The sequence below is a fragment of the Musa acuminata genome, chromosome BXJ2-1 (assembly GCF_036884655.1).
Source record: "Musa acuminata AAA Group cultivar baxijiao chromosome BXJ2-1, Cavendish_Baxijiao_AAA, whole genome shotgun sequence".
In the NCBI taxonomy this organism is placed as follows: domain Eukaryota; kingdom Viridiplantae; phylum Streptophyta; class Magnoliopsida; order Zingiberales; family Musaceae; genus Musa; species Musa acuminata.
Window position 1 is genome coordinate 10,799,072 of NC_088338.1, and position 23,690 is coordinate 10,822,761.

At 39.5% G+C, this 23,690-nt stretch overlaps 5 protein-coding genes across 5 annotated transcripts; 3 read left to right on the forward strand and 2 right to left on the reverse strand.

Moving 5' to 3' along the window:
- Window positions 1–2,581: 2,581 nt before the first annotated feature.
- On the forward strand, window positions 2,582–3,484 carry LOC135598895 (uncharacterized). The gene has a single exon (XM_065093353.1). The coding sequence runs from the start codon at window positions 2,723–2,725 to the stop codon at window positions 3,275–3,277; it is 555 nt and encodes a 184-aa protein (XP_064949425.1). The 5' UTR covers window positions 2,582–2,722; the 3' UTR covers window positions 3,278–3,484.
- Window positions 3,485–3,681: 197 nt separating this feature from the next.
- Window positions 3,682–4,505, reverse strand: LOC135598896 (uncharacterized). Its single transcript, XM_065093354.1, has one exon. It carries the CDS (start codon window positions 4,394–4,396, stop codon window positions 3,842–3,844), a length of 555 nt encoding a protein of 184 aa, XP_064949426.1. The 5' UTR covers window positions 4,397–4,505; the 3' UTR covers window positions 3,682–3,841.
- Window positions 4,506–8,969: 4,464 nt separating this feature from the next.
- On the forward strand, window positions 8,970–11,798 carry LOC135598098 (plastidial pyruvate kinase 4, chloroplastic-like). Its single transcript, XM_065091625.1, has 4 exons — window positions 8,970–9,053; window positions 9,352–9,729; window positions 9,805–11,400; window positions 11,495–11,798. The coding sequence occupies exons 2-4, from the start codon at window positions 9,380–9,382 to the stop codon at window positions 11,631–11,633; spliced, it is 2,085 nt and encodes a 694-aa protein (XP_064947697.1). The 5' UTR covers window positions 8,970–9,053; window positions 9,352–9,379; the 3' UTR covers window positions 11,634–11,798.
- Window positions 11,799–12,308: 510 nt separating this feature from the next.
- On the forward strand, window positions 12,309–14,336 carry LOC135598898 (GDSL esterase/lipase At1g28570-like). The gene is made up of 5 exons (XM_065093356.1): window positions 12,309–12,647; window positions 12,733–12,948; window positions 13,452–13,597; window positions 13,692–13,968; window positions 14,044–14,336. The coding sequence occupies exons 1-5, from the start codon at window positions 12,332–12,334 to the stop codon at window positions 14,331–14,333; spliced, it is 1,245 nt and encodes a 414-aa protein (XP_064949428.1). The 5' UTR covers window positions 12,309–12,331; the 3' UTR covers window positions 14,334–14,336.
- A 29-nt stretch (window positions 14,337–14,365) lies between these two features.
- Window positions 14,366–23,632, reverse strand: LOC135598897 (uncharacterized). Its single transcript, XM_065093355.1, has 17 exons — window positions 23,461–23,632; window positions 21,390–21,529; window positions 21,006–21,056; window positions 20,742–20,917; window positions 20,563–20,640; window positions 20,364–20,475; window positions 20,105–20,189; window positions 19,974–20,025; window positions 19,824–19,885; window positions 19,610–19,725; window positions 19,381–19,502; window positions 18,574–18,642; window positions 18,439–18,496; window positions 18,204–18,277; window positions 15,665–15,713; window positions 15,331–15,410; window positions 14,366–14,810 (listed from the first exon to the last, which is right to left on the reverse strand). Exons 2-17 carry the CDS (start codon window positions 21,511–21,513, stop codon window positions 14,748–14,750), a joined length of 1,371 nt encoding a protein of 456 aa, XP_064949427.1. The 5' UTR covers window positions 21,514–21,529; window positions 23,461–23,632; the 3' UTR covers window positions 14,366–14,747.
- Between the last annotated feature and the right edge of the window lie 58 nt (window positions 23,633–23,690).

The following is a 23,690-nucleotide window of genomic DNA, read 5'->3' on the forward strand; positions in this document are numbered from 1 at the left end:
GCCTTTAATAGGAAGCTTGTTCGATCTTGTGTATCCATCCCTCAATCTTACATGCTTGAAGGCATGACAATAATGCCTGCCTTCATCCCTCTCAAGCGCTGCTGCTACTTCTTCCTGGCTGCGCTTTGGTTATCCACGACCTATGGCGAGTCAGGTGTGCCGTCTCCTCTCCGTGTAATTGCAGGACCGAGCGCCATATATCCTCTTGGTTAAGAGAATTCTCTCTCTCTCTCTCTCTCTCTCTCTCTCTCTCTCTCTCTCTCTCTCTCTCAAGTGTTTATTTGTTGGTCGCAGGTGACTTCAACCCTGATGACTATGATGTGTACTGTGATGATGGAAACAGGCTCGTCGTTCCCGTCTGCTTGATGATGCTCGTCATTAGCTGTGTCCTTCTTCTCTGAAGCTATCTGGTTTCATCTTCTTGGAAAAGATGAGACTCCAATTACGTGTTTGTACTTCATGCTTATCACTCCTTCGTGCATAGTGATCAAAGCTACTACTTATGCTGAAACTTTTGTGGATGAAGAACAAACTCTCTCTCTAGATTTAGAGGTAGGATTGCGATAACCATTGAAACGACAACAACAACAACATCTTGCAAGGAACTCGATCATACTGTTCGACAGGATATCGAACTCACTGTTATCAATTATCAGTGATCCAAAATTCATCAACATTTTATTCCCTTTATAATCCTCATTGTTCAAATATTAAAATTGATATGAAATTATTGTGTATGATCTCAAACGAACCATCCATCAAGTTGAGTTGAATTCGAGCCTCGACTGATCGATTTTTTTTATTTTGGTAATGATCATGTTAAGAATCTTTATTTATAATTTCTCTTTTGGTTACCTCCAATTCTGCATCAATTAAGACTAGTTTCCTAATGACTAAACATTTCTCCTCCTAACTCAGTTAGAATTCTCTCTTTTTATTCTATATGAAAAAGGATATGTCTCCTACTATTAGAATTAGGAAAATCCCATAAATAAAACAGCTAATTGGGACTATATCTGATCAAATGCATTGTAGTTTATTAACCTAGTGTTTATAATGTTCCTAAATCTATCTCTCTTCTTCATTGGTATAAAGGCCAAGTATTTGCATCTGATACTACAGCTCAAGAAATCTACACCAGTTAGTCATACCCTATTTATTTCTCATACAAAAAAAGTGCAAAAAGGAAGCTTGAGGTAAAACAATCTGCATCTTTTGATGCTAATTTATGTTTCTATTAGGAGGTCTAATCGATTCTGGTTGTCAGCATTTATATGGCTTGCAGTGTTGTTCATTGCTTGGATGAACAATGGAAGCTTAAGGTTGGGCAGTCTTTGCTACAATTAAAAGTAAAATCCAAGACAGCCTTACTGCACTCACATTTAGCAACAACAGATTAGGTTTTCCGATCGACAAGTGTAAAAACTGAACTAAATGTGATTGAGGTGATCAAAGTTCAATATTTATTTATCATCCAAAATAATCAAATTTCATGTTAGTATCTCAAAATTTTCAGTTTGTTATTTTATGAGTTTTTTTTTTTAATGAGCTAAGTGTAACTTTTGAGACAATCTCGCAAACTTGATCTTATTTACTATCTATCATACATGTGATATTTTTCTTTTACTATTGTAGCATAAATGATTTGTTTTTTTCACTTGGAAGTGATCATATGGGAGGACGAGGCTTTATTCTGCTCTCGGTCAAAAATATATATCAACCATGAAAGAAATAAATCAATATACAATTGATTAAGGATATAAAAGGAGAAGTCAGCATCAATATACAATTGTTTATGTGTGCCGTTTCCATCAAGTCATTTCCACTCTATCGAGGCATACAACTCCATCATCATCGCAGTCAATACAAAAACAACGAGTTTGTTGCATGAGGACAAGAAACAGCTAATGGAATTGGTAGATAGAGTGGCATGCACTACAGCTATCAACGTCTCTACAAACCGGACATGGTGGGTGCGGCTCCCAAAAGTCGTGAGCTTGCCAACGCATGGTAGGTCAAGGACAGCAACCGCGGGCGAAGCAGCGTTGGAGCAGCGTAATGTGACGTTTGGGGTGTCATTCGACGTAGGAATGCGCCAAATCCGGCGGTTTCCGTAGCTGTCAATACATCGAGCAGTTGGTGGGCACGAGCTCCGTGTACGGCGGTGTCATTCTACTCCTTTTCTGGGCAAGCTCATATTTCGGAGATTTGTCAGTACTAATGGTTGCTGGCCTTCTACTTAGACTGGCATTGCTGTACGAGCTCCATCCAATTGCATTCATCTCATATTAGCAACTATGCTTCGCGGATCACACTGCTTTAGTCACCGATGGGATGGATTGTTGTGGATGTTCTAAAGGACTAAGCTTTCAGCTTAGAGCCAAAAAAAAATGCATATATGCTGTCTCTGTAAGGAAATGTGTGCGCAATTCATGTGGTCGTCCACCGCGTGGACAACAAAACAAACCGTGTATGATGTAATATAGGAAGCATCCCATTCCATTTCTTTCCCACTTCTATGATTCTGGAGCGTCTGCGTCTCCATTGATCAGCTTCCCTACATATAGAAACACCACCCGCTCCACCTTACTCTTCACCAAAGCCAGACTAGATCTCTCTCTCTCTCTCTCTCTCTCTCTCTCTCTCTCTCTTCCAAATCATCAACGACAACACCAATCTCTTCTTTGATCTTCTTCTAAACTACTGCAACAACTGTAAAACGATGGCTAAGAAGAAAGCGGCGTTGCCCGGTCGCGCATGGAGGCTGTTGCGCATGGCGCTTCTGTGGGCGCGCAAGGGCGGCGTGTTCAAGCGCGGCATTTTCGTCGACCTCCGCATCGTCCCCGGATACCTGAAGAGCCTCAAACCCGGCGGCCGTGGCTCTGACAGGCTTCACTTCGGGGAGCGCGAGTTCTCCTTCGAGGAGACACCGGCTTTCCGCTTCAAGACGCCTTCCGTGCGGCTTCTCCGCATCCCCTGCATCACTCCGGCCGGGGACTTGGATACGGAGGACGACGATCTCGTCTTCGCCAAGCTTGACAGGAATAGTTACTTACCGGATAAGCATGAGGCGAAAGAGGCGAGCGAGATCGGCTGCGAGGATGACGACGACGACAATGCGGCACGGGAATGCGAGGATCACGCGGGGATGGAGGAAGAAGATGAGATCGACAGGAAGGCGGAGCAGTTCATAGCAAAGTTCTACGAGCACATGAAGATGCAGCGGCAGATGTCATGGCTTCAGTACAACGAGATGCTCCTCCGAGGCGTGAATTGATTGATTTGCTTGGCTCAGAGTCTTCATACATCATATATCCTGTTTGATTTGTTTTGTGTTTGCTGGTGGATCTTTTCGTTGCGGCGTCGGTGTAGATATTAAGAGCTTTCATATAGATATATGTAGGAGAGCTTTTGACAGGTCTACTGCAAGTTCATGAAGCATGATTTAATTTTATGTTTTTGAATAAACATTTCATTCTTTTAATTTTATCTCAATCCATTGTTTCACTCACCAACAAAACATATTATCATCCAATTTTACTTCGTTCGAAATCAAGTTTTATAAATATTATTACCTCAGTTTTATCTCTTTCACAATATATTACAACACTTTACTTTGCTCTTCTTTAGGGAACATATATTGGTCACAATCCCAATTAGCTCCGCAGAAATGACACAATAAAAAAGAATGAAGTCTTTTATTCAGATAAACAAAAAGAATATAACCAAATCCCGCTTCTTATTATTTACACCGACGCCGCAACGAAAAGATCCACCAGCAAACACAAAATAAATCAAACAGGATATATGATGTATGGTGACTCCGAGCCAAGCAAATCAATCAATTCACGCCTCTGAGGAGCATCTCATTGTACTGAAGCCATGAGATCTGCCGCTGCATCTTCATCTGCTCGTAAAACTTTGCTATGAACTGCTCCGCCTTCCTGTCGATCTCATCTTCTTCCTCCATCCCCGCGTGATCCTCGCATTCCCGTGCCGCATTGTCGTCGTCGTCATCCTCGCAGCCGATCTCGCTCGCCTCCTTCGTCTCATGCTTATCCGGTAAGTAACTATTCCTGTCAAGCTTGGCGAAGACAAGATCGTCGTCCTCCGTATCCAAGTCCCCGGCCGGAGTGATGCAGGGGATGCGGAGAAGCCGCACGGAAGGCGTCTTGAAGCGGAAAGCCGGCGTCTCCTCGAAGGAGAACTCGCGCTCCCCGAAGTGAAGCCTGTCAGAGCCACGGCCGCCGGGTTTGAGGCTCTTGAGGTAGCCGGGGACGATGCGGAGGTCGACGAAGATGCCGCGCTTGAACACACCGCCCTTTCGCGCCCACAGAAGCGCCATGCGCAACAGCCTCCATGCGCGACCGGGCAACGCCGCTTTCTTCTTAGCCATGGCCTTATAGCAAGTGCTCAGAAGAACAGCAAGGAAGAGACCGGCGATGTCGTTTGCTGATATGGAAGAGAAGCGTCGGGGAGTTGCTTTTGTTGAAGAGTAAGATGGTGTGCGTGGGATATATTTATACAGAGAGAGAGGGTGTTGTTGGAGATCTATGGAGGAAGAGACCGGTGGGAGGCTTCGTTCACTTCAATACACGGTTTGTCTCGTTGGTCACGCGGTGAGCCGCCACATCGCGTGAATACAAGTATTATGAATGATGAGGAGACAAAAAAATTGTGGCGTGTAAGGCAAAGATTGTTCCCATTTCATCGAATTATTTATTATTCTTTCAACGTTAGCAAACTTGAATGTGAAGTATTCGACGGGTAATAGAAAGAAATATTTTAGGATCAAACCCTATTTATCCTTACATTTCTTCTCATAGTCTAAAGCTTAACTTTGATCGGCAAGAATCTCTTAGCTTGTTCTGAGAAAAACCACATGTCATGTCACCGATCCTCGGCGGAATTTGCTGTAGGAAACTCCTAATATTGGAATAATTATCGACATAAATCTCCAATCGTACATATGATGGCATAGCACACAGAAAAAAAGCTGCTTCTCTTAATTTCCTTTACTTAACCAAGAAGAAAAGGAGAGGGTGTGTGTTTCCGATTGTGATCATTGTGTGCTCTCTTGGCCGAATGAAATGCTCGTAACCTGCTTGCTTGGAGTCGACACCGACAAAAGAGCTCGTCCTACACGCAAACCCACCGACGTTTTGAGCCCCACGACATGTGACTTCTCGTATCATTTTCTCTCGATTCTTAATTGTTAAACTAGGAAGAAAAAAATAGAGTTATTAAACAAATAAAGAGTATGACAAGGTTAAATTTTCTATATTTTTCTTAAATTATTTTTATAATTTTAGAAACTCTATATGTTTCATGATCTAACATAACATACGGGATTTATATAGTCCCCAAATAATCATTATCTTTCGAGAAATCCCTTCAAAAACTAATAGTCAACTTCTCCTTTGACATTTAATTTATTTTTTTCATCAAATTAACCTATTTATAATACTTGAACGAGTTTAATTCTAACATTCTCCTATTTAAACTTGTTCCATTTGTAATGCTAATTTGACATCCAACCTTTTTATAATATTGATTTGATATTAATTTATAAAAAAATTTATTTCATTTAAACTGCTAAAGAGATAAGTAATCTTACTATCTCCAATCGAGCAACCGGTTTAAATACTTCTTCATAGTCGATCCTATTTTGTTGTTTGTATCCTTTTACAACCAATCGGGCATTATATTTCTCCACCTCGCCTTTTGTATTTCTTTTTTATTTTAAAGATCCACTTAACGTCGATCATTTGGTGATCTTCTAGAAGTGTAGTAAGCTCTTATGTATCATTTTTATTAATAGCATGAATCTTCTCATTCATACTTGTCGTCATTTTTTTTTTCTACAAGTTTCTTAAAGATTAATAAATCATATCGTGTAAAAAGATAAAATAAAAAAAATTCATCATTGTTAATATCAATCATTCAAGTCAAATCATATAGCTCCTAAATCGATCTTATCTTTTTTATAATCAGACTTTCTAAATTATGTGAACTAGTTGATCTAGGTGATGATTCCGGCAAAGCCACTTTAGTGTTTACTTGTATTATATCATAGTCTTCTAAAGCTATAACTTTCTTATATTACTCATCGTTTTTTCAGTTCCAAATCAGTTGCTCATCAAAACTCAACATCTCTTGACATCACAACTTTGTTTGTGGAAGGATTATAGAGTTTATAATCATTGAAATTCTCTGCATAATCTAGTAAAATTCTTTTTTACTTTTATCCTCCAGTTTTGTTCTCTTTTCTTCAAGTATCTTGACAAATGCAACACTTCCAAAAATTCTTAAATGATCTACTCTTGGTTTTTGCAAGCTCCATACTTCTTCTAGTGTAAAATTATTATTTGCCTTGTAGGAAATCTGTTAAGTAAATAAACTGCATAAGTAATAGCATCTCCTCAAAATTCTTTAGGATTTTTTTTTCCCTTTAACATGCATCGGATCATATTAAGTATAGTCTTATTTTTTCTTTTTGAGACACTATTTTGTTGAGGTGTGTATAGCACGGTGAATTGATATAAAATCCCATTATTTCTATTAAAACTTTCAAATTCATTTGATATATATTCATCACCTTTATCTGTTCTTAAATATTTAATCTTACAACCACTTTCTCTTTCAACCAAATCTTTAAATTCTTTGAATTTTCTTTAAAAAAATTCTTTTTTTTTAACATGTAAACCGAAGTTTTGCTACTATGATAATTAATGAAGGTAAAAAAATACATGTTTCCTCCAAGTGATACTAGACTGATAAGGTCACAAACATCTGAGTGCACTAGATCAAGTCGATGTTATGCTCTTTTTGTTCTTCCGACTTTGAAAGACTTTCTTTCTTGCTTACATATGACGCATACTTCATATAATTTTGATGGACGATCAATTCTTGGCATTTTTGTCATCATATTATGCTTCTCTAGAAGTTTCAAAGCTTCAACATTTAAGTGAGTATATCTTAGATGTCATAGTGTAAAAATATTCTCAATATCAGTTTTAAAATAATTTGATCGATCAAAAATATATAAATGCAGATGAAACATTATTTTCTTTGTCATTTTTCATATGTTATATCAATGTTTTATTTTTATCATTAATTGAGAGAGCTATATCTTTCATCTCAATATCATTACTTTTTTTAAGTAATTATCCCTTAGAATATTATTTTTTATATCAAGAACATAATAAACATCTGAAATGCATAATTCTTTGCCATTATTAAGTTCAAGAAAAATTTTACCTTTATCTCTTACTGATCTTTGAGACAGATCACCAAATATAATGTTAGTGAAATAACTTGTATCCATTTTTTAAAATAGCTCTTTAATGCTACACATGTGATTTAAGGCTCTTGTATCTAGATACCATGTCATAGATTGATTCTCTTTCAAATTATCATAAGTTATTAGTAAAACTTGATTTTCGTTCTTTTCTTTCTCAATAAAGTTTATCTTATCACATTGATTATTAGGATTATAATAATATCTATAGGAGTAATGTTCATACCTTTTGCAAACATAATATTGTATTTCAGAGCTTTTATAATTTCTACCATGTCCACGGCCTCGGCCACGTCCTTGATCATAACATCGGCCTCTTTGGGTAGAATTTTCTTTATTACTTTTATTGTTTAGAGATTCTTGATTGATTTGATTTATACCTCCTCTTCCTCATCGAGAATTTGATTTACTTTTATTTTCAAAAGTAAACTTGATTTGTAGTGCTTGCTCTATAGTTTTGTCTCATCCTTTTTTGTAATCCTTTATTCATGAACTTGAAGAGAACCCATAAGTTGTTCTAAAGATATTTTTTCTAAATATTTTGATTTTTCAATCGCAACAGTAATAAAATCAAATTTTAGATCTAAAGATCTCAGTATTTTTTCTATTACTCTTTGATCACTTATTTGTTGACTATTTTGTCTCATTTGATGAACAATAGAAATGATTTTTGAGAAGTAATCAGAAATAGTTTCAGAAATACCTTGTCGTAATTTTTCAAACTCGGCTCGTAAAACTTATAGACAAAGTTTTTTTAACTTATCAATACCACCAAATACTTTTTGAAGCATTTCCCAAGCCTCATTTGAAATATTTACTAGAGCGATGATCTCGAACATTGTATCATCAAGCTCTTAGTAGATTGTGAATAAGACTTTTTTCTCCTTCTTCTTTTTATCTTTGAGTTGCTTTCTTACTTCTACATCTATTGGTCTGGACTTAGTTCAACATATCCATCTTCTATAAACTCTCATACAGCCTAAAAGAACCTTTATTTGGATACACCATATATCATAATTTTCTTTTGTCAATATGGGGATCTAGAGTTAGATGGTACTTAGGGAAAAAACCATAACTAAACTATGCTTTGATCTCAAATGTTGAACTTGATAGGAAGAATGGATAGAGTTAATAAACAAAGGAAGAGTATGACAAGATTAAATCTTCTATATTTCTCTCAAAATTCTTTACAATTTCAAAAACTCTATATGTTTCATGACAAGGTTTACATAGTCTCCAAAGATACATTATATTAATTGTATTAAAAATGAATCATTCTCTTACAATAAATCCCTTCAAGAATCAATAGTCAATTTGATTTCTCGATATTTAATTTATTTTTTATTTTGATGAAATTAACCTCTTTATGATATTTGAATAAGTTTAATTTTAACATTAATTACATTAAAAAAAAATATGCACGGTAAGTTTCTTCCCATGAGTTCTCCTTAGGGGTGCCTCCACGATTCCCTTATACGATTGTAAGAACAAATCTCGTCATGCTTTTTGCAATGAGAAGTCATGAAACACGTTTCGACGGGATCTACTCGCCGTTCAATCACTCACGCGAATCCAATGAGAACTACGGGCTTTGTTCATTCGCAGGAGGAACCCAATGAAGGCTACTCTGTCCTTCCTCGGTGAAGGTTTTAGCAGACTCTGTGAATCAATCATAAAGGGATGGAACGCTTCTGGTGTTTGACATCTCTCGCCTGCATTAGACGAGCTGCTTCTCCAAGTCCCACCAACTCAGGTCACTCGATCATATCTAGTAGCTCTCCCAAGCTTCTAATATTGTTTGGCTTCGCTTCGGACTTGTATCGATGACGATGGGAGCATAGCTTATGTGCCTATTTTATTTGATCGTTTTAATGCATTGTCTCTGTTTAATCTCTCTATTTTGCTGAGCAACCCTTTCCTCGTCATCAGATGTATTTATAAGACATGATTTTATTCATTTATATTCTTAATTTTCTTTTATATATCTTTTCTGCTCTTAGTTAGCTTAATAATATTCAGATTATTGGAAATATAATTATTTCTGGTTCCAGGGAGGCCAAACTGTGGAGCGGGTGAGAGATGTTATCTTTGAATCTAAGCGGTCGCAGTTTCTGTTCTTCCACGATCATATTCCCGTATCAGATGAAGCATTTCCCTCTACAAATGAAGGGAAATCTAAGAAGCTACTCGATCTATGTTGCCAGATTAGAACCGTACGAGAAATCATGCAGATCTTTCGTGTGCAATGAGAAGTCAACTTCAAACTCTTCGATCAAGCATTACGTAGATCATGAACCGGAAGATGTGCAGCCGCCTTCTGCACATCCGGTTGACGTTCTAGCAAGCATTCTTGAGGAGCTGAAGGCGGTGCGCAGATGCTTATTGGCATCGGAGAACAGAGATCTCTGTCGACTCAATCTGTGCCACAGGTTGGCCATTAATGTCTGTCATCTTCCTGTGCTATAAACCTTCCTCTTCGTACGCTAATCAACCGAAGCTGACAGGAATTACCTGGATAGTGCCATGAACTTGTGCCATCATTTGGCACTCAAATGCCTTGATCTCCAGCGGCTCAACGAGGACCTCTGTTCTGTGGGACTCCAAAGCTTGGAATCCATAGACCCTAGCGTGCTTCCATGCATCGACACCATCATCCAGCTCTTGGAACTCTCGGTTGGTACTACGACCGCCGGCGAGGAAGGCAGAAACGAGAGAGCGGCCGCCGCGAGTGCCATGAGAGAGAGAGGCTTCTCCCATGCAACAGCTCTGTTCGGTCCGTACCAAGACAGCGGGCAAGTGCATGTCATGGTGACCGCAGGAAAAGAAGCCATTTCCAACGAAACGCTCATCGCCGATCTCATCAAGGCTGGCGCCGACGTCATCCGAATCAATTGCGCACACGACGATCCCACCGTGTGGAGTGAGATCGTCAGGATCACTCGACAGAGCTCGGCATCGTTGGGCAAATCATGTCGGGTACTGATGGATCTCGCAGGGCCGAAGCTGAGGACTGCCTCTCTGTTGGTGAATAAGATCGCCGCAGTTGTTTCCCCGGAATCTGATGACAGCGGTGACATGCTTTCCCCGGCACGGATTTGGCTGTGCTGCGACGGAAGGAGCCCTCCGTCTAACGAATCATGCCATGCCATTCTTCGCATCGGCCAAGAGCTTTTCGGTGAGCTCAGGGTGGGCGACACGGTGAGCTTCGTCGATCCCACGGGTGGAAGAAGACCAGTCATGGTGGTGGAGAAGTACTGTCGTTCTGGCTATGTAGCGGAGTGTTCAGAAGCTGCTCACATAAGTTTGGGTGGGACACTTCATGTGGACAAGGAAGACAAGAAGGTTTCCGGGCAGATCTTGAAGATACTCATAGTAGAGAGATATATCACAGTCGAGACAGGAGACGTGCTCACTCTCACTAGAAGCTGCTGCGTAGCTGAGAACGATCTCCATGACGACAGACACGATTCAACCATGATAACATGCTCCAGTGACCACATCTTCAACTCCGTCAAACCAGGTGAGCCGATCGCGTTTGATGATGGCAAAATCTGGGGCATGATTCAGGCTAAGAACAGCAATGCGATAGTAGTCATGATCGTTCAGGCCAACGCAATGGGATCCAAACTTGGCACTAAGAAGTCGATCAACCTGCCGAAGAGCGACACCAAGTTACTCAGAGGTCTGACCTCCAAAGACCTTGTGGACCTCCACTTCGTTGCCGCCAACGCTGACATCGTCGGCATTTCCTTCATCAGGGATGCGAACGACATGGCCAGCGTGCAGCGGGAGCTTGAGAAGAGGAACGTCCCGGCACTGGGGCTGATGCTGAAGATTGAGACGAGGGAAGCTGTCGACAATCTACCTCAGTTGTTGCTGCAGGCGATGCAGTCATCGAACCCGATAGGGGTTATGATTGCTAGAGGAGACCTCATGGTGGAGTGTGGGTGGGATCAATTGGGTGAGATCCAGAAAGAGATCATGGCCGTCTGCAGTGCTGCTCACATTCCGGTGACATGGGCGACCGAGGTTTTGGACATTCTCATCAAGTCCGGGTTCCCATCCAGAGCTGAGATCACAGATGTAGCGAATGCAATGAAGTAAGTTGGCAATCTTGTGGTAATAATCTACTGCTTAGATACTGATGATAATCTACACAGCATTGTACCGAATCTGAAGGATGGATATGTGCAGGGCGAGCTGCATAATGCTGAACAAAGGGAAGCACGTCGTGGATGCGGTGGCAGCATTGGATTCCATGTTGTGCAAGCACACTGATAGGAGAAGGAAGAAGATGCCGCCCAACCTGCCATCGAAATCCAGTAGGCTTTAATTGAAGTGAAGTGCCAAAACCCGATTTGTTGTCGAAATGAATGAAGCATAAGGCAATAATAAAAACAAGGCTGTGAGTCTCTACAATTATTTGAACCATTCTATGCTTTCCAATTCTAAGTTTAGTTTGTAATCATTTTGCCCTTCAAATAAAACTCGTTTTCAATGCTTTGTGTGAGTTTGGTCTGCTAATTAAGAGTGCTAAGAATCTGGAAATCAGATGATGCTGCATATACTCTCTCTCTCTCTCTCTCTCTCTCTCTCACATACACGCACACATATTTAGAACCCAATTCTTTCAACTGTTGATCTCATTGGCACTTACACCACCGAGTTCAGGTTTCTGCTCAATATCAGAGTAGGCGTTTGTAGATGGCATGGAGGTAGCCATGAATGATTGCATTTCCTGCAAGAACTCCTGCAGAAAACATGCCCTCTCAATTGGTACTCCTAATCTCTCACGCGTCCCAAAAAATATTCCAAGCCAGTCATCATATTTGCTGTGGTTTTGTTTTGTTCTGTCTGACTCTGTATCTTAGTGTCTTTCTATGCCCATGACAACTGCCGGTTAAAGAACCAGTCTTCTTCTCACTTTCAATTGTGGTACCGAGTCAAAAGCTTATATAAGAATGGATGGATCGCTGGAATCTCATCTCCTCTTACAGCGACCGTCAATTTGACTATGGCTAAACAAAGCTGATGACAGCTACTGCTGGCAACAATAAAGTACTAGGCTTTGAGCAGTACGCTGCTCCTCCACACAGTTGGGTAATGGCGTCCTCTGAGACTCACGTTGGCGTCGTCATCACCATCGTCCTCCTCCTGAGCGTTCATCGGGTGACCGGCTGCTACTCATCCATCTTTAGCTTCGGTGACTCGCTTGCAGACACCGGAAACATACTGGCCTCGGATGGCGACTCAGCTGGCGCCGTGAGCCGCCTCCCGTACGGCGAGACGTACTTCCATCGCCCCACCGGGCGCTACTCCGACGGCCGACTCATCATAGACTTCATCGGTCAGTGGTCCTCTTTTTGTGTTGTTCGTCCAAGACTGCGTCCGCCTCTGCCTGCTCGTCAACGATGTCTGACGTTTTGTCTCAGCGCAAGCCATGGGAGTGCCACTGCTGCGGCCGTATCTTGGTGGAGGGAGCGACGAGGACTTCCGTCACGGAGCAAACTTCGCGGTCGGAGGAGCCACTGCGCTGAACAGCTCCTTCTTCAGGGACAAGAAGATTGATGTTTCCTGGACCGAATACTCCCTGCAGGTTCAGATCGAGTGGTTCAAGCAGCTTCTCCGCTCCACACCATCCGTTTCAGGTTAGCACTGATTGGCTCATTTCCCTGCGCATCATTATGTCAGATCTAGTGATCTGCCGGAAATCTTCCGAGGTAATCATAGATCCTCCCTCGTCTTTGTCTGCTTTTACCTTCTCCGAAACAAATGGTGGCGTAGGACGTAGAAGATGATCGAAACTCACGATTCTAGAACCGTACCCTTTGGAGCATAAAGGAGTGGTTTGAAGCAACCCAACCAATCTACTGATAACAGAGAATACTTCAAAGATAATAAAGATTTAAAGCGAAAGAACGACAAGGAAAGAGAGAGAGAGAGAGAGAGAGAGAGAGAGAGAGAGAGAGAGAGAGTAGGAGAAAAGAAGAAAAAGACATGCTGAACACCTTCTGATGTGTGCAGTAACAGCAGCTGTGTGTCATCATCCATCAGCAACTGCTGAATCAATCATCAAACAACCAAATTTTGCACAGCCATCTATGGCATCTAGTTAGATCACAAGGCTTTGACTGAACACCAGCAATGACAGAACCGTCGATCTTGGGCAACTCGCTGTTCCTGGTGGGAGAGATCGGAGGGAATGACTACAACCACCCGTTCTTCCAGAATCGGCGGGTGGAGGAGATCAGGACCTTCGTGCCCAGCGTGGTCGAGGCGATCAGCTCTGCGATCACCGTGAGCCTACTTGTTCCGCCTGATCCTTTGTCGAGAACTTGCAACCATGCGGACATGTCTTTCACCCCCATGCGGTTCTATTTCTGGATGATAGGATTTGATCAAACTCGGTGCAAAAAATTTAGTGGTTCCAGGAAATCTACCCATCGGATGTGTTCCAGTGTATCTGACGCAGTTCCAGACCCAAAAGCTTGACGATTACGACGCCAAAACTGGCTGCATCAGATGGTTGAACGAGTTCTCCCAGTATCACAATCGGTTGCTGCAGGATGAGATAGAGCGGGTTAGGGGGCTTCATCCCAATGCAACCATCGCCTACGCTGATTACTATGAGTCCGCGATGAGGCTGTTCGAGTCCCCAAAGCAATTCGGTGAGCTCCTTCCTTCTTACCGTCCATTACAAGATCTGCTTAGGTGAGTGGTGAAGGGAATGCACCCTTTTGCAGGTTTCAAGGAGCCTCTCTCTGCATGCTGCGTAGGATGTGGTGGTCCGTCGGCGAAGCTATGCAGCGACCCATCGAGCTACGCTTCCTGGGACGGATTGCACCTCACGGAGGCAGCCTACAGGACGATCGCCGATGGTCTACTAAAAGGACCACTTGCTGTTCCTTCCCTGAACCAAACTTGTCCTAACGTACAACAAAACTCTGCTTCCACAGACACACTAAAATTGTTGTGCTTCAGCATGAGCATTTCTTCTTTCGCATGGCTTCAGAAGAAGAGCACCCTATTTTAGCAACATGAATGATTGATGGCAAGGTCTTGAGATTGAAAACAGGTACAACTGTCATCATAGGAAACAGGTAAAGTTTCAGAAACCTCAGAAAACCACCATGTCGAGGAAGTTACTGAGACAAATAGGAAGCAGAGTACTAAGCATTTAGGAATGTACCAAACTGTACACAAGTAGAAAACTATTATATAATAATTAATCTTGTACAAGCATTTTGCATTTCATCTACACAGAGAAATAGCCTTGAACATATTGATCAAAAAATATTATCAGTTGGTTGACAAGGATTCTTGGAACATGCAAGATCCAATAGACAGGACTATTGGTACACAAGTTTAGTAAGCAGACAATGCTCGAAGCATAGAATGAGGTCAGTTGGAAACCTGTCAGGTTTTCCCAAGAAACCTCTCGTACATTCTACCAATTCAGTGCGTTCTTAGATTGCTTGACTTTGGAATTGTACAAACTTTCCATCTCCTCCTGCAGAAAGAAGGGAAAAGAAAACTGTTCTTGAAAAAGTCACGTTAAGAGAACTGCGTATCTCAGTAGCAACAGCATCAATACTTGCTTTTTGAAAGGCTAACTAAGACTTCACAAATGCAAGAAGAACAAGAAACATTTATTTATTTATAACTGATTTGTCTAGTAACAGGAGATATGAGCTTTAAGGAGATAGTCTATTTTTGCAGCTTACTATATGCATACTTTTACCAACTTTTGATTATAGTGCTATGCAGGAAAAACGAGGTTTCCAGAGATGATGCACCAAGATTCTGTACCAAACTAAACTATGACAAATGAAAAACAAGTTCATCAAGACCATATAAAGTAGTCATTGATCAAGCACCTGCATGTTTAGCAATAAAAACTTCATTTTAGAACTGTGTGCCATTTGTATGCACAGCAAAGGCCGACTGATCAACTAGATTGTATCCAGAGAAGTTATCGACCCTATATTCATTTGATTATAAAATGAGAAGGCAGCAAGAGAAAAAATTACCTTACAAGATTTCAACAGCGGGGCCAGAAATGATGATCTGAAAATTTTGATGGACTTGCCAAGTGAAGTTCTTTCCCATTCTGTCACACAAGATGCAACAAAAAAAATGTTAAAATTGAAATTGAAAGTCTTCATGAGTAATAGAATAACTCGTCTTAACGGTATAGGTTCTATACCATGCTAGCACACAGACAGAAATGCAATAAGAACTAGCCAACCGAATCCTAGAAGAGATTACTTCTATTTTATTTGTGGCAATAGACGTGTAGATCCTAAGAGTGAATTCCTAATAGAAAACCCACAAGTACAACTCTTCTTTTCAGTAGTCACCTACCATCTTCGGACTCCGATCTCATACCGCTCATGTTAAGCTCTTCTAAAAGCTGCAAAGTGTCATCACCAAAAAACATATATCAAAGAACTACAAAGAGAAAGTTTACTGAAATATAATAAACAAAAGAATGTGCATCAAGTTAAGTTTCCACAGAAAATACTATGAATCACGTTTCAAATATCAGTCAGTATTGTGTAAACCAACCAGCATTTACCAGTCTGTGCAAAGACTAACTTCAGTAATTACCAAGTTTTTAATTTTTTTCAGCTGAAATCCGATAGTACAAATTGGTATACTGCACTACCAAAATCAGTAACGGCCCAAAATTAGAAATTTTGGCTATCATCATCTACCTTTTGTTTAACCACTGAGGAAACAAAAGAGCTTCAACTCAATAGTCATAAAAAATTCTGAATTCAAATATTAATCTAGAATTTGTTCCCTTTAACAAAAACTATAAAAATCCACATGAAGATTGCATCATCAGACTTCATAAACAGCAGCAGGAAAAAGTGCTAAAGCAAATTATAGTTCATATATGGATGGGCTTCTAAGGTTTTTGACCAAGTGGGAGAAGGTTATTTTCATAACAAGTAAATCTTTAAAGGATGACCTTACCATAATGTTTGTCTGGCGTAATATAATAATTTTAATTGATTGATTTGAAACTGAAACATTAACCTACTCATACAAGGGATAAGTCCAGGAAACCAACATGAGAATCAAACCTAAGAGGAAGCTATTCTGAACAGCTTGTTCAAGGGATTGGCTCATAGTTACCTGGATTGTGGTTTAACATGGTATGCATTACAGAAACAGAACAGAATACAATACATTTCTTAGCATGCAGCACAAAGGGGTAGTTTTAGCCAGATCACTGCTTCTAGTTGTGGCTCCTGCTGGTCATGTGATATCACATTATTTTATATTTCTTTGATTATGTTTGGATATTTTATAACAGTTTAATGAATTTTTTTTTAAAACAAACACTATTTTGAAACTAAAATCACTTAAAGGATATGTTGCAGATAGCTTTTCTTTTCTTCTATTTTCCCTTTTTTCCCCTTCATTTCTTCTCTTTTCAATTCATGGCAGAAGAAAAAACTTTTAAGTTGCCAGATTCAGATCTTATCTCGTGAAATTTAGTTCTCAATTCTCTCGCCCACTTCTCACATGTTACTCAAGCACACTTCTTAAGGGAAAAGCCAAATTTATTTGAGTGCAATGATGGAGAGTTGCACATTACAGCAGACAACAGCAATTGGCGACAGTGCATGTAGAGCAACCAATTGTAGGTGATAACCAGGTATGCTTTTCTACTCTTTCTCACCCTTCTCTTCTCCCCCTTGGTCTATCTGCAGAAGGGCATCAACCACTTAATCCTCATCCTTTTCTTCTTCTTTGTGCTAGACAGAGATAGGCCTTTAGGTGATTGAAATCATGCACTGTCATGATCCTGGACCAAATGGTCCAGGCATTGGGATCCATAACTGGCAACATGGTTACAAGGGGCTAGTGACCATAGTAACTATGGATAAGCTGGAGCCCCAGAACATTCAAGACATGCTGTTAAGACCAACCATAGTCATTGCATTCTAAATAAGAAAGACGTATCTAAATGCCTAAGGTCACCAAGTTTTACATATGAACATATCATACATTTTATATTAAGATAATTGACCGTGTATGCAAATGAAGCTGTGAAGCTCCATACTTACTAAGTTTATCAGATATCCACATCTGAACATGTTAAGTTTATCCTCACATGATTTGCATAGGCATGATTCCATGCACTTGCCGCAACACCATAAAAGCTATGGTAAAAACAGGATCAGCACAACAGAACTAAATATATCGAATAAAACTTGGCAAGTCCAAATGCCAACTAGACACTTCTCAACCAAAGGTCAGAATCAAGATCCACAAAACGGACACCACCGTACAGGCAAGCTGCTCGCAAATGGGTCAGCACTCAGAAATTAACAAATTGCAAGCACATCAAGTTTCAAAATGTTCATATTAGATAAAATCATATTATATAGGAAAATTGGGATTTCTAGACAGAAGCTAAAGTGCTTTCTTAAAGGGGAACTATTTTATGTGACCACAATACTTTGTGGAATAGCTATAGATAATTTAAACAAAAATTACAAATTTGAAATATTCAATTCTCATATGATGATTAAGATGAGCGAAGAAGTGGCTAGCATAGGAATTACAGGATAAACAAATGATGGTAAAATGGCTGTTGGTGTATGGTAAAATATAAGCAAATATTGCACTATTATTTGATAAATTAGTGGAGAGACAAATATGTTAAGCATTAACTGATAAGCTGGTCTACAATCTCATGAGTAAACTTGGGTCACTCGATGAACCCATGAAGTGCTGGTACAAGAGTTAAAGGCATATGAAATAAATTATATATATATATATATATATATATATATATATATATATATATATATATATATATATATATATATATATATTGATTCCACATCAAATTCAATTTGACAAAATACATTCATAAACTAACCTGAGAAAGAGTAGGTACAGTTGTAGGATCAAAATTATCACAATTGTTGGGATCAATAGGCACACATACACGCCCTATAACAAAAATACAAAATTATCAGAACCTGTATCATGGACCTGTGATATCCAAGTGAAAATTGCCACAGTTATAGGATCTAATATTAGAAAGAGAGCTAAAGAAAGCAAATGAAATTATAAAATTGCATTGTGTGATTCCATAAAGATTCCACACAAACCTGTTTTGGGGTGTACACAGAAGGGCGCCTTTAGTAAATGGTTCATGTGTTTTGATACCTAACATCACCACAAACTCAGAAGTGAAAACTGAAATGAACCACGCATAAGCAACAAAACAGAACCAACCAACAGACCTCCATGTCAAGCCTAGGATATGTATAAGTAAAAATAATTTCTTCCACACACCTCCGAAGCCCCTGTGCCTGAAACATGTAAATGAATAAAGTTAAAACCAGATCCACATAATATAGATACAATCGGGCATGTCTGATAAATTAAGTCCAAGAGTCCAAGGCGTACAAATCTCAGTTCCCATTGGTACCAAGATAAAACAAATTTATATAGAGCTAAGATACAGTGTTCATAAACTTATTCAGACAAGTCATCTGGCTATTTCCCTTTTTCTGTTGTAATCATTATTTTGACCTCTACCTTTGAACCAGACCACCTAAACAATCTTCCTGGACAAACCTAATGTCCTAACATATGTATCCTTAAAAGTATTACTTCATTACTATGCTTGCCCTATTGTTTCAAACAATGTTCCAATATCTTCATTGTCCTAATGCTCATCTAAAATGCACAAAAACATTCAATGATGCAACAGTCAAGACCAATATGGTGCACCTTTTCTCCTGAACAGTTTTAGTTCCATATTTTCATATTGGTATGTATCTCAAATCTGATCAACAAGAATTCAATGATCTACAAATAACAATAGTACTTTCTTGCACCACCAGCTATATCAGTTATCACAACATAAAAAGATCAGAGATAAAATGTTGATTGGAGTTTATCATTCTTACTAAAGATATATGAACTTACTAATACAGATACTTCATTTTTTTGGTTTGGAAGAATATTTTTAGTTGTAAATCAATAAACTATAGAAAAAAGTAAAGTCACATTTGACCATTAAATAAAGACAACTAAACATCAACCTTCTGCTTTCCTGATTGTAACACATGCTTTAACTGTTCCCATCGAACAACATTGACGTCTTCCTTTGAAATTGAGGATCTTCTATTTCCTTGCCACTTGTCAAGAAGCTCAGAAGCAATAGCTGACAAGGACACAATTTTACAATAGGAAAGAGCTATTTTCTATGATATCACAACACTGTCATGATTAACTAAAAAAGTTCATCAATTGATGTTCTTGTTTGCTTACATTCGTCGGGTATGATTTCAAGGATCTTCTGAAATCTCTCTATAGATGCAAATAAGTTTTGGCTAGCAAGCAACTTTCCTTCAAAAAAGCCCTTTAAAACATCCGTATAAGATCGTCTACACAAACAAGCACATTTCCCATGAAATAAATCTTAAAAAGAAGTTAATCAAGAAACATAGAGGACACATGCAACGTTAAACAGATCAAGACATACGCAAGAAAGGGATGAAGAACTGGTCCCGTCAAATTTACTTTCTTCACATTATTTTCGCCACCCTGAACCGAAGCAACACCATCAACACAGAATTGCACATTGCCTGAATGAATTTAGTGCATAGTAGAACAAACATCATAAGAGAATCACCTTATAGACACGGAAATAATCTGCAATTGCTGCCCGTTGTTCGTTGCTAAGCCTGAAAGAGACATATATTAGTAACTATTCTGATTATAAAGCAAGACAACAATGCATATGACAAAAGTCTTTCTCCTGACCTTCTTGCTCTGCCATCACAAACCCAACAATGGACACCACGACGGCCACTATATACCCATAAGATGTGGTTGAAACCAAAATCATCTGCAAGATTTTGTAACAGTAGGTAACAGTAGAGAAACAAGGTATTCCATGAAGGCTCCTGGCAGGAAAATAGTTTCTTATGGATCTTCGAATTGCTTATGAAAGATATTGTAGTTATATAGATAAGAAAAAACAGGTATAAAATAATTATCATAGAACATAAGTATTTCAGACCTCTAAGTGCAGTGTCTAAAACCTTCATAGAAATAGTCATTAAAGGCCAGCAATTCAAGCAAACATCAGCCCCAGAGCAACAATACCGAACATCATCATAGTCTGACATGTCCTGTTTGGAATGTGGCATATCAAATAGCTGGTCCAGTAATGTAGCAGATATTTAAAAGTTTCAGATGCCTTAAACATTTGAACTTACAATGTCAAAAATTAGCTCCCTTTCCACTGGTGCAAACACATTATTTCCAGATTGTGCATATGCATGCCTTTTTGCAGGCTGTGGCAAAATATGTCATAACAGTAAGAAAATAGTCAAGAAGCAAAAGATAAAAGCAATCTCAAAACTATATGTCTGAAGCTCAAGAGTTTGGTTCATACATCCACACTGTAAACAGGTCCAATATCAATCTTATAAGGACACTTCTCCCGGATAGAATTCTCCATGTCAACTGCATTATTAAATGACTGGAAGCGTACATATATATCATTTTCTAAAGTGAATGAAAATTCTCTTCGACCAAAGTAGGAATGGTCACACGCAGGATGCTTTCCATCTGCAAAGAGGTCATGCGACATAGTTAAACAAGAATGAGTAGGAAGACCATATCTTTACATAAATTTTTGATAGCTAATATGACCTACCATTTCCATAGGAGAGCCATCTATAAATATCAGCATGTGGAAAGAGCTTTCCTGCCACCAAACAAACTAAGCACATTATCTTCCAAAAACTTATGCCTAACAAGGTGAATGAGAAAGATAATCTAGTAAAAACTATATCAAGTGAAGGCATGACCTAATTGAAACGGGACAAACCTAATTTAGGAAGTCCATGCAGTTTGGCTTGTGTACATGACAAACCATACTGTGACCAAGACGCACAAGAATTCTCAAAATGATAAAAAATAAGAATGAATCATAGAACAACTCTAAGAACATTCTACATCAATTCCCTTTCTATATTAATAAAAGTTAGAAGTGTGAAGTCATGTTAACAAAAAAATCCACCTACGAAAAGGTCCTTACCATAATATAGTTTGAGATAGTCAGCACTAAATCCTCCGGGAATTGTGCTAACTTGCAGGTGCTCCAACTCACGTCCATCAATTTGCATGTCATCTCTTTCAGCAGAAGTTTCTTCTTTAGTCATGATCCTTGGATACAAACTAGAACAAAAAAGAAAGACAAACAACAATGAATCAATAATAGCAAAAAAAAATTCAACCCAACCAAATAATTCAACATGTTCAGATTGAGAAATAGAAAGTGTTTTCTGTTCACCAAATGCATTGTTATGTTGATATGAAGCTTTTATCTCTAATTTTCAGTGTTGTCTAGGCACTAGGGGCTAAAAGACTCTAAGGTTCCAAAATGCTTAAGGTACTAGATGCTTGCCTAGGCACTCACACATTTGCTCGTGAGCTAATTATAGATTATCCCCTGTAGTTAACTACCTTTAACATCTCAATCCCTACACTTTAGAAAATTATATTGTCATACATATAATTACGAAAGTAAAATATTTATGTCCATTTATCGTAACATCGTTGATTTAACCAATGGAAACATGAAAAGAAATGACAAAAAAATAATTTTAAAGTTTTAATTAATAATGACGGATGACATCAATGGTGGTCGACTACGATGGCACTAGGAGTCACAAGTGTCTATTGTGGATGAGGAGAGTGATGAGAAGTGAGAGATGCTCTGCATCTACATCAACGCTGACGCAATTGCCAAGCGACCCTTTTATCGCTCTGCATCTACATCAACATCGATGCAATTGCCAAGCAATGAAAGGTTCGCCAATGCAGATGCTGAGAAGCGCCACTCGATAACTGCATCGACACTAATGCAAATACAAAGCGATGCTACTCGATATCTGTATCGACGACTCTTTTGCCACTCAACAACTACATCGACACCGACGTAGATGCAGAACGATGCCGACGTAATTGTCGAGTGACATTGTTCTGCATCTATCGACACTAATGTAGATGTCAAGCGACCCTTTCGTCGCTCAATAACTGCATTACCCCAACACAGATGTAGAGTGACAAAAAGATCACTCGACAACTACATTGGTATCAACATCAACGCAGAGCAACCCTCATCTCCCATCACCGCTCTGCTCATCCACAATAACTACGTGCGACCCCAACAACACCGCTACCATCGACTGAAACGTTAAAATTATCTTTTTCTCTTTTTTTTCATGTTTCTATTGGTAAAATCAACGACGTTATAATAAATGAATATAAATGTTTCACTTTAGTAATTATAGGAATGTTAATATAACTTTTTAAAATGTAGGAACCAAGATGCCAAAGGTAATTAACTACATGAAGTAATATATAATTAACCCTTTGCTCGTCAATATAAGCATTATAAAAATAAAATTAAGACGAAAGATAATTATGAAAAAAAATAGACAATATAAGAGTTTCGTATCATCTCATATTCAAAATATTACCATTAAGATATCAAATTACATTAATTAAATCGTATATAACGCAGTGACAATTGAAAATACTAGCAATGACAAATTCTGTCTTTTAAACCATTCAAGAACTAGTATTAACAAAAAGTTAACCATTACGAACAAGAATTAAAAATTACTATTAAATTCAAAGGAGGCCGGATGGGGGCTGTCGGGAGGAGAAAAGAAGTAGAGAAGGGGAGGCTGCTGAACGATGGGAGAAGAAGCGAGGTCGTCGGGGAGAGAGAGAGAGAGAGAGAGAGAGAGAGAGAGAGAGAGAGAGAGAGAGAGAGGGAGGCGTTGGGAGCTATCAGAAAGGCTCGCGAGGGGCGGTAGTTCTGCTGGGAAGAAGCAGAGAGCCGCGACGGGGAGAGGGGCTGTCGAGGAGACTCGGCAAGGGGCGGGGGCGGAAGAGGAGGGGGAGGCGATCTGTTGGGGTGGCTCGGCTGGGGGCCGCGGAGGTAACAAGGGAAAGGTGTGTTGGGCTCCTATCAGTTTCCACCCACTTCGCGTATGATCCTCCGGCCGGAGGGCGAGGGAGAGAGAGAGAGGAGGGACAGAGCGCGAGCGAGCGAACGAGAGAGAGATGGATCGGGCGAGAAAGGACGGAGAGGAAACCTATAGGTCAGAGTCGGTTGATCGGCGGCCAACAGGCGGCGAAGCAACACCGAAGCGTTGGTAGGAGACGAAGATTGCGGTGTTCCCCTTTCCCCTTCTTGAATGGAACGGAGGAAAGAGAAACAAGCGAGGAATGCTCTCGACGCACGAGAATCCTAACATAACACCCAAATATTTCACTTTTAAGGTTGATTAGGGTATTGCAAACAATTCTCGTAGGTGTCCACAGC

Excerpts from the sequence above, each read along its gene's own strand:
- LOC135598898 (XM_065093356.1), top strand. The coding sequence starts at position 12,332 with ATGACAGCTACTGCTGGCAACAATAAAGTACTAGGCTTTGAGCAGTAC. Across the intron at positions 12,648-12,732 it reads ACTCATCATAGACTTCATCG|CGCAAGCCATGGGAGTGCCA; the intron begins GTCAGTGGTCCT and ends GTTTTGTCTCAG. Across the intron at positions 13,598-13,691 it reads CGATCAGCTCTGCGATCACC|GATTTGATCAAACTCGGTGC; the intron begins GTGAGCCTACTT and ends TCTGGATGATAG.
- LOC135598098 (XM_065091625.1), top strand. The coding sequence starts at position 9,380 with ATGTTATCTTTGAATCTAAGCGGTCGCAGTTTCTGTTCTTCCACGATC. Across the intron at positions 9,730-9,804 it reads CGACTCAATCTGTGCCACAG|GAATTACCTGGATAGTGCCA; the intron begins GTTGGCCATTAA and ends CGAAGCTGACAG. Across the intron at positions 11,401-11,494 it reads GATGTAGCGAATGCAATGAA|GGCGAGCTGCATAATGCTGA; the intron begins GTAAGTTGGCAA and ends GGATATGTGCAG.
- LOC135598896 (XM_065093354.1), bottom strand. The coding sequence starts at position 4,396 with ATGGCTAAGAAGAAAGCGGCGTTGCCCGGTCGCGCATGGAGGCTGTTG.
- LOC135598897 (XM_065093355.1), bottom strand. The coding sequence starts at position 21,513 with ATGACTAAAGAAGAAACTTCTGCTGAAAGAGATGACATGCAAATTGAT. Across the intron at positions 20,918-21,005 it reads ATGGCTCTCCTATGGAAATG|ATGGAAAGCATCCTGCGTGT; the intron begins GTAGGTCATATT and ends ACCTCTTTGCAG. Across the intron at positions 18,278-18,438 it reads CTGTGTACACCCCAAAACAG|GGCGTGTATGTGTGCCTATT; the intron begins GTTTGTGTGGAA and ends TTTTTGTTATAG.
- LOC135598895 (XM_065093353.1), top strand. The coding sequence starts at position 2,723 with ATGGCTAAGAAGAAAGCGGCGTTGCCCGGTCGCGCATGGAGGCTGTTG.